The 12,790-nt window shown below is 39.4% G+C and overlaps 1 protein-coding gene across 4 annotated transcripts in view; it reads right to left on the minus strand.

Moving 5' to 3' along the window:
• Positions 1 to 12,790, minus strand: part of LLPH (LLP homolog, long-term synaptic facilitation factor) — a 183,671-nt gene that overhangs the window by 150,812 nt on the left and 20,069 nt on the right. The window contains exon 4 of one of the 4 annotated variants that reach the window (XM_036895003.2): positions 3,981 to 4,896. The exons of 2 other annotated variants lie outside the window; for them this stretch is intronic. In XM_036895003.2, coding sequence (XP_036750898.1) covers positions 4,893 to 4,896 — 4 coding nt within the window. In that variant the 3' untranslated portion in view covers positions 3,981 to 4,892. Of the gene's footprint in view, positions 1 to 3,980; positions 5,308 to 12,790 lie in introns of those variants that run through there. One more of the 4 variants, XM_036895002.2, reaches the window with a different exon arrangement.

The following is a 12,790-nucleotide window of genomic DNA, read 5'->3' on the forward strand; positions in this document are numbered from 1 at the left end:
ATTTCCTTGATGCCTCTGGGCAGACAGATGGGGGCAGATGCCAGATTGCAGTGGTTGAGAAAGCTGGAAGCGAAGACATGGAAGACGTGCACTAAGAAGCTTAGACTAGATCCTGCAGCCATGCACAGGTTCCTAGCCAGAAAGTGACATATTGAAAGGAATATTTTTAAAGGCTTTATTTACAGCTCTTCAAGTGTGCCAGTCAGTCACACACTTCTGGAAGAGTTGTTGACTGTTTCAGCCTTTTGGGAAAGCAGTTGGCTTATATGGATTAGGAAACTTGTTATGAAAAGTTCATTCTTTTCTAGAATTCTTCTGTAAGGATCTGATCAGATAAAGATCATTAAAGCCATTAAAATTACTGGGCAATATTTTAGTAACAAAAAAAATTTCAGAGAAAATTTAAATGCTCAGACAGTAACTGCACTAGTGAGAGTGAGGATTTAACAACATGGGTAACTGTTGAATCACTGTGTTGTATATTTGAAACCATGTATCAGCAATACTTCAATTTTTAAAAACCGTCTTAAATGTTCAAAAATAGGCAAACAAGATAATTTATAGCTTACCCACAAGAAAGAATAGGAGGGAACTTTTCAAACACTTTGAAGGAATTTTCAGTGACATGGGGAAAATCCTCATAATATAAAGTTAAGAAAGCAGAATATAAAATTATATGGTGCAAAGACAATTGTGAAAATATTCCCACATGCACATATTCTCTGGCAGGTTAGATTATGAATTATTATATTTCATTTAGACCTTCCTGGGTTTTCTAATTTTCTACAACACACGTTACTTTTATGAGAAAAAATAAAAGTTATAAAAATAAATTGACAGCTATCCAGGATGAAGTAGAAGAGTGTAGAGAAAACACAAACAAAAAAACAAAAAACAACAACAAATCCAGCCTTTTATGGGGAACACAGGGGCAGGAGGGAGGTTTGTTTTTGTTTTAGCTAAAAGATGTTATATTGCCTGTGAGGCAGAGGCACAGTCACAGTGGGAAAGGTTTGATTATTAACACAGCAGAAAGAGACCTGCAGAAGCTAGTTTCCTTTAGCGGCCCCTCTTTTTATAGAAGGGAAAAGAAGAATTAATCTTGATATTAGTCAGAATGTTACATTTGTGTGGCTAATTGTCACTGTGTTTTGTTTTAGGGAAAGACTGGACTGAGGGTAAAGAGTCCTGGGCTCCTGGACTCTGTCATGAACTCCTAAAAGCTTGGGCAAATTGGAATCTTTCAGTTTCCTCATCTGTTAAAAAGCACAGGGTTGAAATAGAGGATCTCTAAAACATTTTTCAGCCTTAAACCCTATGACTATTTTAGTCCATATTAATTTCATGTTAATGAAACCAACCTGTAAGCATATTGTGTAAAGCATTTTCAGCTAGACCACCCACCAAATCAAACTCAACTGGAATGCTCTTATGTGTGCCAGGATTCTAGGTGCCACATTAAATTAAAACAAAGTCCTTTCTCCAGCATGCAACATTTCCAAAAATTGTTCATAGACCTAAAGGAAAAATTAGCGATGAGATTTTTAAAAGCTTTGCAATGGAATCATCTTTTTTTTTTTTTTTTTTTGGTCCAAAAACTAAAAAAAACAGAGGTGTAAGGTGGTGAACATATCACACACACAAACACAACACAGACACCCTTTGGCGTTACCCACCATGATGGTCAGTGAGAGCGAGCTTGTCTTTTCTGGTGTGAATACCACGCCTTCACATAAGAAATCTGGGGGGAACTTGCAAATAGAAAATGCAGCCTAATTTCATTAGGTAGGGACAGGAGATACAAAATCAACCCAAATCACCTAAGTCTCCAAATAAAGTACAAAAGCCTTCATTCAGTATATATAGAAAGTAGTTTAAAGCAGGATTCAACAAACTTTTTCTTAAAAGGCCAGATAGTAACTATTTTTGGTTTTGCAGGCCAAAGGTCTCATTACTAACTATTCAACTTTGCCTTTTTAGCACAAAAGCAGTCATAGACAATACACAGATAAGTAGGTGAGACTATGTCCTAATAAAACTTTACTTACAAAAATAGATGGCCAGCTAATTTGCCTGCCCCTATTGTAAAGCATATTTTCTATTCATGCATCCCAATAAGGTTAGGAGATGTGGAAGGAAAACAAGAGGAAAGACTGAAATGAAAGGGGAAGAGCCAAGTGGGTAGGTAGACAGAGAAGCCAAGAAGGGTAGTGCTTTGAGCCCAAGAAAGAAATTAAATGTCCACACAGAACAAGAGGCCAGTGTAGAAGCACAACAAAGACAAATACAGAGGCAGAGAGGACATGATGAAGAGAAGTAGCATAGAAGTAGGAGAAAAATGCCAGGGGTCACTTATAAACAAAAAGCACTTTTAACTAACATAGGTGGCATTTTTCTTCCCAAATAAGTGAAAAAAAAACATATTTGACTTAAACTTTTTACTTAAAACAAATTTTTTTAATACTATGCAATAAAAACAGACTGAAGGAGAAAGACTAAAAGTGAATGTATGCCAAATAAAGGGAGGTGCAATACAGAGAACCAAATGTAGACAAGGGCAGGGTTGCCAGGAGGGAAGAAAAAGGGAAGGGTTAATTTTCCCTGTTCTCAGTCTCTGCTCTCTGGAATTCAAAGTGCCAAGTTTGACTTGAAACCCTGGTCTTGGTGGAGATTTCCTAGTAAAAATATTCATCTGGTACACACCATACAGGGACATGGCAGCCGTACCCTTTCCCCAGCCCTCCAACCCAACCCAAGCAGTCTCAGCCTATCGACGATTTGCCTGTCCAGAAACTGCTCTGTGCCACATTTCTCTCTGATACTGTGACCTCAGTGTGTATACTGGTGTTTAATGACAAGGGTGGAAAATTAACCACGGGTCAATTTCCTCATCCATTGGTCACACCTTAGCATTTCCTTTCAATTAATAATTATACCATAAGGACCTCCAGACCCAGGGTTCCTCCAGCACTTTAGTTCTCACAACTAGTATACTCTTCAGGTCTGACCTTTTAAACCTCATAGCCTGAGATGTGTCAATGTGAAAAAAAAATAAGCCTTGGGTGGAATTACACTTAAACCACCTTAGTTAAGTGGGGATCTCCCAGTCTCTGCCCCCTTCCATTTCTTTCTCTAACACTCTCCCTCTCTTCCACAGACAATTCAACAGCCTCTGTTCAGTCCATACCTGGCTTTAAATAACACATTCAGGAAGTTCTTTGTATTTAACCCAGATCCTTTCTGCTATGGTGAAAACCTCTTTCGTCAGTACAGACTGGGGACAGCTGGCTCCCATTCTCTTTATAGCAACTCTTACACATTCACAGGCTTATAATGGACAGCCGTACCAACATCACCAAACGCATATAGCTTCCTTTTCTTAAGAATTACCAAGAACATTTTCCTACAGTTATCAATAACCAATTGCTTGTACTGTGGAAAGCCAACTCATTGAGCAAATTTCCACAGTGAAGACAATAGCCCATACCCAAATACTCAAGGAATTACCTAAATTACTAATTACCTGTACTCTTATACACTGTTTTAAGCTTGGCACAGAACAAAGACTAAAACTAGAGCAGAACCCTTATGTCTGAGTAGGGAAGCATGTGGGGAATAGCTGGTCTTTGGCCAACTGCCTGCAGCTCTGCTCAAGAATATCACCTCTTCGTGTGAGCAAGGGGAGGCACTCAGAATTTTGACAAATAGCACCCAATCTTGCTGTCTCACTGAAATTTATAGTTCTGTCTCCCCCCCATCATGTATCTCAAACTGTTTCCTCCCTAAAGCATTAAAAATGAAACAAAACCAAAAAACCCTGGAGCAATACAAAAGATCTTCAGCTGACTTTTAGGAGCAAACAACATATGTTCTTGAACATCTGTGCTTTTCCCAAGCTGTTTTTTTCCATTATTGTCATGAGAAAAGAAGGTTAGTGGAATGTTTCTCTAGAGGCACAAGTCTATAATACTCCCTGTTGATTACATATAAAAGACACAAAATATTAGTTTATTAAAAGCAGCTTCAACCACTGCTGTACAAAGCAGTTCTCTGATAGAGCAGATTTATGAAGTAACAGTTGAGAGGTTATGCAGATCACAAGATACATGACAAATGTACTTTATTACATGGATCAGAAATACCATATGTACTAGCAGTCACCATACAACGATACACAACACCCAACTAATATTTAAAGGTTTTGCTGATATTGAAAACTATACAGACACATTGTGAGAGTGAGAAAGTGTTTCATAAGATAGCATAATGCCAAGACAAGCCATCACTTTAGAAAATTCAATACATTCTGCATGTTTTAAAATAAATGTATTATAAAACCGTGCCATTCTTTAAATTAAAATGCAAAGGACTTTACGCCATTCATTGTTTAAAGCAGATGTTTATAACATTTTGCATACTTTAAAGTGGAACTTAGTGGAATGAATACCAGACTTAACATTAACAAATTTAAGGAGATTTCAGATTTTGTTATTTCCACCAAAAAGATACTTATGTCTGCAATCATGTAGTGCCAAAAGACTGTCAGGGCAAAATAAGCACAATACATTTCGGACATGACAAATTCCTGCAAGGCATTTTCTTAGCTAGAAAGGACTTCAGCAGTTTTCCACCCAAATTTCAAGTAGAAGGTTTGAATCCATCCTGCTACCTACAAGTGGCTGTCCAGCCTTCATTTGACAGGGTAGTACTCCCAAGCCTGCCTATTCCACCTCCCAACATCTTAGTCAGAAGGTTCTTCCTTAGATCGAATCAAAATCTGTATCTCCAAAGATTCCCATGAGAGGCTTTCATTTTACACCCTGGGACACCCTTGCCCACACTTAAGTTACATGACTTTGGACAAATTTACTTGCCTCTTCAAAGCTGTTTCCTCATCTGCACATAAATGATTACATTTACTTAATAACAAATAAATAAAACAAAAGAATAAAGGGTATTGGTCCCACAGCATTGTTTTAAGGATTAAATGAAATATAGGTCAAGTATTAACACATAGCATTCACTGAATGTTGGTAGTTATTACTATTATTTCACCAAGTGAGTCTTATTTGACATAATATTTTTCTCCTGGTCTAAAATAGGTGCAAATTGGCACTCAACTACATAAAATTTAGGGGTTTTTGGTGAGCAGGCACAAAACTAGCCCTGGTCCTCCTGCTGCCTGTTAGGGCCTTGGCAACAGCAGAGTGGCCTTTGACCTAGCATGAGTACGTAAAAGGTCCCCACTCCTCCTGAACATTTCCTTGTGATACGGCTATGTGTCTGCTGCAACAACACTTTCATATGCTGGAAAACATAGAGAAAAAAGAATTGTATTCTGTGGTAAGCATGAATTTTAATCATCTGCCAGGTGGCATCAGAAATTAGTTATTTAGCTAGTAAACTTACTCAAGTCAAACATCTACATCTCAATTGTAGGAATTCCTTGAAGTCTCATTAGATCCTTCCCATATTTTGTGGCTAGCACTTCACTCCTCTAAACTACATACCACTACCTCTCACTGTCAACACCAGTCTATTTCAGATACATAAATCAAACCAGCTATTTTTTTCTTCTCCAACTCCTAAAGATCATATCCAAGATGGACAGATGCAAATTTCCTAGTAAACAAATAAATTCTGTTGCATGTTTATTCTAGGCAGTATGTGAACTAGTGGATAAAAAAAGTATCTACATCAATGTGACATTAGAAAGAAAAAATGTGGTCAAAACCCCTTCTTGATTCTACCTTAGACTTCCAGCTGCAGTTCCCATTTCTCCTCTGATTAGTAGCTTGGGCACCATTGACTGAGGGCTACAACTTCAGGATTGGGTCAGCCCATTCTAAGGGAGTGCTACCTAGGAAACTCCAATCTAATTAAGGCCAGAGATTTGAGAAGGGTCTATAAATCATCTCTCTACTGAAACCTACTCTTTATCTGACCCTGAGCCTGCAAAATGGACTGAACTAAAAATAGGTATTCTACCCTAAAACTATTCTATGACTGCAGGATCTGAAGCTTGTCTGAATTTGAATCTCTCCTGGTTTTAGCTAAAACAATTTTAACCATTTAGACTAAATGGCCTATTTGCCTCAGTTTCCCCAAGTGTAAATAAGAAATAATACTAGCACCAAACTCATAGGATTGTAGGGAAAATGAAATGAGTTAATGCTTTGACTGAAGAGTTCAGGTTTAAATAATTTAGACCAAGGCCTGGCATACAAAGCAACAAATAAATGAAAGCAATTTTTATTATCTTAAATGATTTTAAACTTAATTTCTTAAAAAACAAAATCAGAGGCGGAGCCAACATGGGGGTGTGAATAGGACAGTGGGAATCTCCTCCCAAAAACATATATTTTTGAAAAAACAACAAATACAACTAATCCTAAAAGAGAGACCAGAAGACACAGGACAACAGCCAGACTACAACTACACCAGCGAGAACCCAGCGCCTGGTGAAAGGGGTAAGATACAAGCCCCGGCCCGGCGGGACCCGAGCACACCTCCCGCCAGCTCCCGGCTGGAGGGAGAGGGAGCCCAGGACTGCTAAACACCCAGCCGCAGCCACCTGCACCACAGCGCAGACACAGTGCAAGCGTGGAGGGCTGGAAACTATGGAAATAGGGCAGCAAGACCTCTGAGCGGGTGCCAAAGCTGATGCCCCAGTGACAAAGAAAAGCGGGGGCTTCTTGAAAGTCTTAAAGGGACAGGGATTTAACAGCTGGACGGAAACAGCATAGGTCACAGCCCAGTGGCTGGAAATTACAGGGAACCGGGCGCACTAACCCCCTGGGCAACAGCTCTGAGACCCCTCACGGAGGTAAACAGCCAAACAGCCCCCCCCTCTCCATTACCCCTCCAGGCGCTGTGAAAGCAGAGAAGCAGCCTGAGACAAACTCCGCCCACAGAAAGGAAAATTCCTCCATTCCGGACAGGCAAGACACAAAGACCCAGTCTACACGCAATTACCCAACACAAGCCACTAGGGGTCGCAGTTGTTCCAGTAAAGAAAGGCCAGTAGCAAGTGAAAAGTTTGGCACCCCCAGCTGACAGTCAATAGCACCTGTCAACATGAAAAGGCAAAAAAATATGATCCAGACAAGACTAACCCAGACAGCTTCAGCATCTGCTACATCTTCCCCTGAGAAGGAACCTGGGGAGATAGATTTAGCCAGTCTTCCTGAAAAAGAATTCAAAACAAAAGTCATAACCATGCTGATGGACTTGCAGAGGAATATGCAAGAACTAAGGAAGGAGAATACAGAAATAAAACAAGCTCTGGAAGGACTTCAAAACAGAATGGACGAGATGCAAGAGACCATTAATGGACTAGAAAACAGAGAACAGGAACGCAGAGAAGCTGATGCAGAGAGAGAGAAAAGGATCTCCAGGAATGAAAGAATTTTAAGAGAGCTGAGTGACCAATCAAAAAGGAATAATATACGCATTATAGGAATTCCAGAAGGAGAAGAGACAGAAAAAGGGATAGAAAGTGTCTTTGAAGAAATAACTCCCGAAAAATTCCCCAAACTAGGGGAAGAAATGGCCTCTCAGACCACAGAGGTACACAGAACTCCCATGACAAGGGATCCAAGGAGGGCAACACCAAGACACATAATAATTAAAATGGCAGAGATCAAAGACAAGGACAAAGTATTAAAGGCAGCCAGAGAGAAAAAAAGGTTACCTACAAAGGAAAACCCATCAGGCTATCATCAGACTTCTCAACAGAAACCCTACAGGCCAGAAGAGAATGGCATGATATACTTAATGCAATGAAACAGAAGGGCCTCGAACCAAGACTACTGTATCCAGCACGAATATCATTTAAATATGAAGGAGGGATTAAACAATTCCCAGACAAGCAAAAGTTCAGGGAATTTGCCTCCCACAAACCACCTCTACAGGGCATCCTACAGGGACTGCTCTAGATGGGAGCACTCCTAAAAAGAGCACATAACAAAACACCCAACATATGAAGAAGGGAGGAGGAGGAATAAGAAGGGAGAGAAATAAAGAATCATCAGATTGTGTTTACAATAGCTCAACAAGAGAGTTAAGTTAGACAGTAAGATAGTAAAGAAGCTAACCCTAAACCTTTGGTAACCACAAACTTAAAGCCTGCAATGGCAATAAATTCATACCTTTCAATAATCACCATAAATGTTAATGGACTGAATGCACCAACCAAAAGACACAGAGTAATAGAATGGATAAAAAAGCAAGATCCATCCATATGCTCCTTACAAGAGACTCACCTCAAACCCAAAGACGCGCACAGACTTAAAGTCAAGGGATGGAAAAAGATATTTCAAGCAAACAACAGAGAGAAGAAAGCAGGTGTTGCAATTCTGGTATGAGACAAAACAGACCTCAAAATAAAGAAAGTAACAAAAGACAAAGAAGGACATTACATAATGATAAAGGGCTCAGTCCATCAAGAGGATATAACCATTATAAATATATATGCACCCAATACAGGAGCACCAACATACCTGAAACAAATATTAACAAAACTAAAGGAGGAAATAGAATGCAATGCATTCATTCTAGGAGACTTCAACACACCACTCACTCCAAAGGACAGATCCACCAGACAGAAAATAAGTAAGGACACAGAGGCACTGAACAACACACTAGAACAGATGGACCTAATAGACATCTACAGAACTCTACATCCAAAAGCAACAGGATACACGTTCTTCTCAAGTGCACATGGAACATTCTCCAGAATAGACCACATACTAGGCCACAAAAAGAGCCTCAGTAAATTCCAAAAGATTAAAATCCTACCAACCAACTTTTCAGACCACAAAGGCATTAAACTAGAAATAAACTGTTCAAAGAAAGCAAAAAGGCTCACAAACACATGGAGGCTAAACAACATCCTCCTAAATAATCAATGGATCAATGACCAAATTAAAATGGAGATCCAGCAATATATGGAAACAAACGACAACAACAACACTAAGCCCCAACTTCTGTGGGACACAGCAAAAGCAGTCTTAAGAGGAAAGTATATAGCAATCCAAGCGTATTTAAAAAAGGAAGAACAAGCCCAAATGAACGGTCTAACGTCACAATTATCGTAATTGGAAAAAGAAGAACAAATGAGGCCTAAGGTCAGCAGAAGGAGGGACATAATAAAGATCAGAGAAGAAATAAATAAAATTGAGAAGAATAAAACAATAGCAAAAATCAATGAAACCAAGAGCTGGTTCTTCGAGAAAATAAACAAAATAGATAAGCCTCTAGCCAGACTTATTAAGAGGAAAAGAGAGTCAACACAAATCAACAGTATCAGAAATGAGAAAGGAAAAATCACGATGGACCCCACAGAAATACAAAGAATTATTACAGAATACTATGAAAACCTATATGCTAACAAGCTGGGAAACCTAGGAGAAATGGACAACTTCCTAGAAAAATAACAACCTTCCAAGGCTGACCCAAAAAGAAACAGAAAATCTAAACAGACCAATACCAGCAATGAAATTGAAGCGGTAATCAAAAAACTACCAAAGAACAAAACCCCCGGGCCAGATGGATTTACCTCGGAATTTTATCAAGACATACAGGGAAGACATAATACCCATTCTCCTTAAAGTTTTCCAAAAAATAGAAGAGGAGGGGATACTCCCAAATTCATTCTATGAAGCTAACATCACCCTAATACCAAAAAGAGGCAAAGACCCCACCAAAAAAGAAAACTACAGACCAATATCCCTGATGAATGTAGATGCAAAAATACTCAACAAAATTTTAGCAAACCGAATTCAAAAATACATCAAAAGGATCGTACACCATGACCAAGTGGGATTCAGCCCAGGGATGCAAGGATGGTACAACGTTCGAAAGTTCATCAACATCATCCACCACATCAACAAAAAGAAAGACAAAAACCACATGATCATCTCCATAGATGCTGAAAAAGCATTTGACAAAGTTCAATATCCATTCATGATAAAAACTGTCAGCAAAATGGGAATAGAGGGCAAGTACCTCAACATAATAAAGGCCATCTATGAAAAACCCACAACCAACATTATATTGAACAGCGAGAAGCTGAAAGCATTTCCTCTGAGATTGGGAACTAGACAGGGATGCCCACTCTCCCCACTGTTATTTAACATAGTACTGGAGGTCCTAGCCACAGCAATCAGACAAAACAAAAAAATACAAGGAGTCCAGATTGGTAAAGAAGAAGTTAAACTGTCACTATTTGCAGATGACATGATACTGTACATAAAAAACCCTAAAGACTCCACCCCAAAACTATTAGAACTGATATCTGAATACAGCAAAGTTGCAGGATACAAAATCAACACACAGAAATCTGTGGCTTTCCTATACACTAACAATTAACCAACAGAAAGAGAAATCAGGAAAACAACTCCATTCACAATTGCATCAAAAAAAATAAAATACCTAGGAATAAACCTAACCAAAGAAGTGAAAGACTTATACTCTGAAAACTACAAGTCACTCTTAAGAGAAATTAAAGGGGACACTAACAGATGGAAACGCATCCCATGCTCGTGGCTAGGAAGCATTAATATTGTCAAAATGGCCATCCTGCCCAAAGCAATATACAGATTTGATGCAATCCCTATGAAACTACCAGCAACATTCTTCAATTAACTGGAACAAATAATTCAAAAATTCATACGGAACCACCAAAGACCCCGAATAGCCAAAGCAATCCTGAGAAAGAAGAATAAAGTAGGGGGGATCTCACTCCCCAACTTCAAGCTCTATTATAAAGCCATAGTAATCAAGACAATTTGGTACTGGCACAAGAACAGAGCCACAGACCAATGGAACAGACTAGACAATCCAGACATTAACCCAGACATATATGGTCAATTAATATTTCATAAAGGAGCCATGGACATACAATGGCGAAATGACAGTCTCTTCAACAGGTGGTGCTGGCAAAACTGGACAGCTACATGTAGGAGAATGAAACTGGACCATTGTCTAACTCCATACACAAAAGTAAACTCAAAATGGATCAAAGACCTGAATGTAAGTCATGAAACCATTAAACTCTTGGAAAAAAACATAGGCAAAAACCTCTTAGACATAAACATGAGTGACCTCTTCTTGAACATATCTCCCCGGGCAAGGAAAACAACAGCAAAAATGAACAAGTGGGACTATATTAAGCTGAAAAGCTTCTGTACAGCAAAAGACACCATCAATAGAACAAAAAGGAACCCTACAGTATGGGAGAATATATTTGAAAATGACACATCCGATAAAGGCTTGACGTCCAGAATATATAAAGAGCTCACATGCCTCAACAATCAAAAGACAAATAACCCAATTAAAAAATGGGCAGAGGAACAGAACAGACGGTTCTCCAAAAAAGAAATATAGATGGCCAACAGACACATGAAAAGATGCTCCACATCGCTAATTATCAGAGAAATGCAAATTAAAACTACAATGAGGTATCACCTCACACCAGTAAGGATGGCTGCCATCCAAAAGACAAACAACAACAAATGTTGGCGAGGCTGTGGAGAAAGGGGAACCCTCCTACACTGCTGGTGGGAATGTAAATCAGTTCAACCATTGTGGAAAGCAGTATGGAGGTACATCAAAATGCTCAAAACAGACATACCATTTGACCCAGGAATTGCGCTCCTAGGATTTTACCCTAAGAATGCAGCAATCAAGTATGAGAAAGATCAATGGACCCCTATGTTTATCGCAGCACTATTTACAATAGTCAAGAATTGGAAGCAACCTAAATGTCCATCGATAGATGAATGGATAAGGAAGTTGTGGTACATACACACAATGGAATACTACTCGGCCATAAGAAAAGGGCAAATCCAATCATTTGCAGCAACATGGATGGAGCTGGAGGGTATTAAGCTCAGTGAAACAAGCCAAGCGGAGAAAGAGAAATACCAAATGATCTCACTCATCTGTGGAGTATAAGAACAAAGGAAAAACTGAAGGAACAAAACAGCAGCAGAATCACAGAACTCAAGAATGGACTAACAGGTACCAAAGGGAAAGGGACTGGGGAGGATGGGTGGGTAGGGAGGGATAAGGGGGGGGAGAAAAATGGGGCTATTAAGATTAGCATCCATAGCGGGGTGGGAGAAAGGGGAGGGCTGTACAACACAGAGAAGACAAGTAGTGATTCTACAACATTTTGCTACGCTGATGGACAGTGACTGTAAAGGGGTATATAGGGGGGACCTGGTATAGGGGTGAGCCTAGTAAACAAAGTATTCGTCATGTAAGTGTAGATTAATGATAAAAAAAAAAAGCAGTTCCTGTGTGATGACCTCCAATGAGTTCTACACAATGATATAAAGGGCATATAAAAGTGTAGGCAAAGGGTCTGTTTGTGTTTATACAGAGGATCAAAGCATAATTTGGCTACCCCGAAAATGAACTAAGATACGATATGAAAAAGAACTTCCAACATCAGCACTCTCGGGAAGACTCATGCCAGGAGATGATCATCAAAAAAACCCCAACAAAGATCCACGCACTGCTACAGGTGTAGATGCACTCATCCCACCAGTTCCTGGACTTGCCATGGGAATGAAGAAGGAGATATCTAAGCTGGCCTGTGCATACAGTAAAACAACAAATTTGACTGGATCTATACTGTTGGAACTCAACCAAGAATTAGGAGAAGTGCAAATTGTAGCACTCCAAAATCTTACAACTACAGACTATTTACTGTTAAAAGAACATAGGGGATGTGAACAGTCCCCAGGAATGGGTTGTCTTAATTTATGTGAATTCTCTCAGA

Source organism: Manis pentadactyla, chromosome 10, assembly GCF_030020395.1.
Source record: "Manis pentadactyla isolate mManPen7 chromosome 10, mManPen7.hap1, whole genome shotgun sequence".
NCBI lineage: Eukaryota > Metazoa > Chordata > Mammalia > Pholidota > Manidae > Manis > Manis pentadactyla.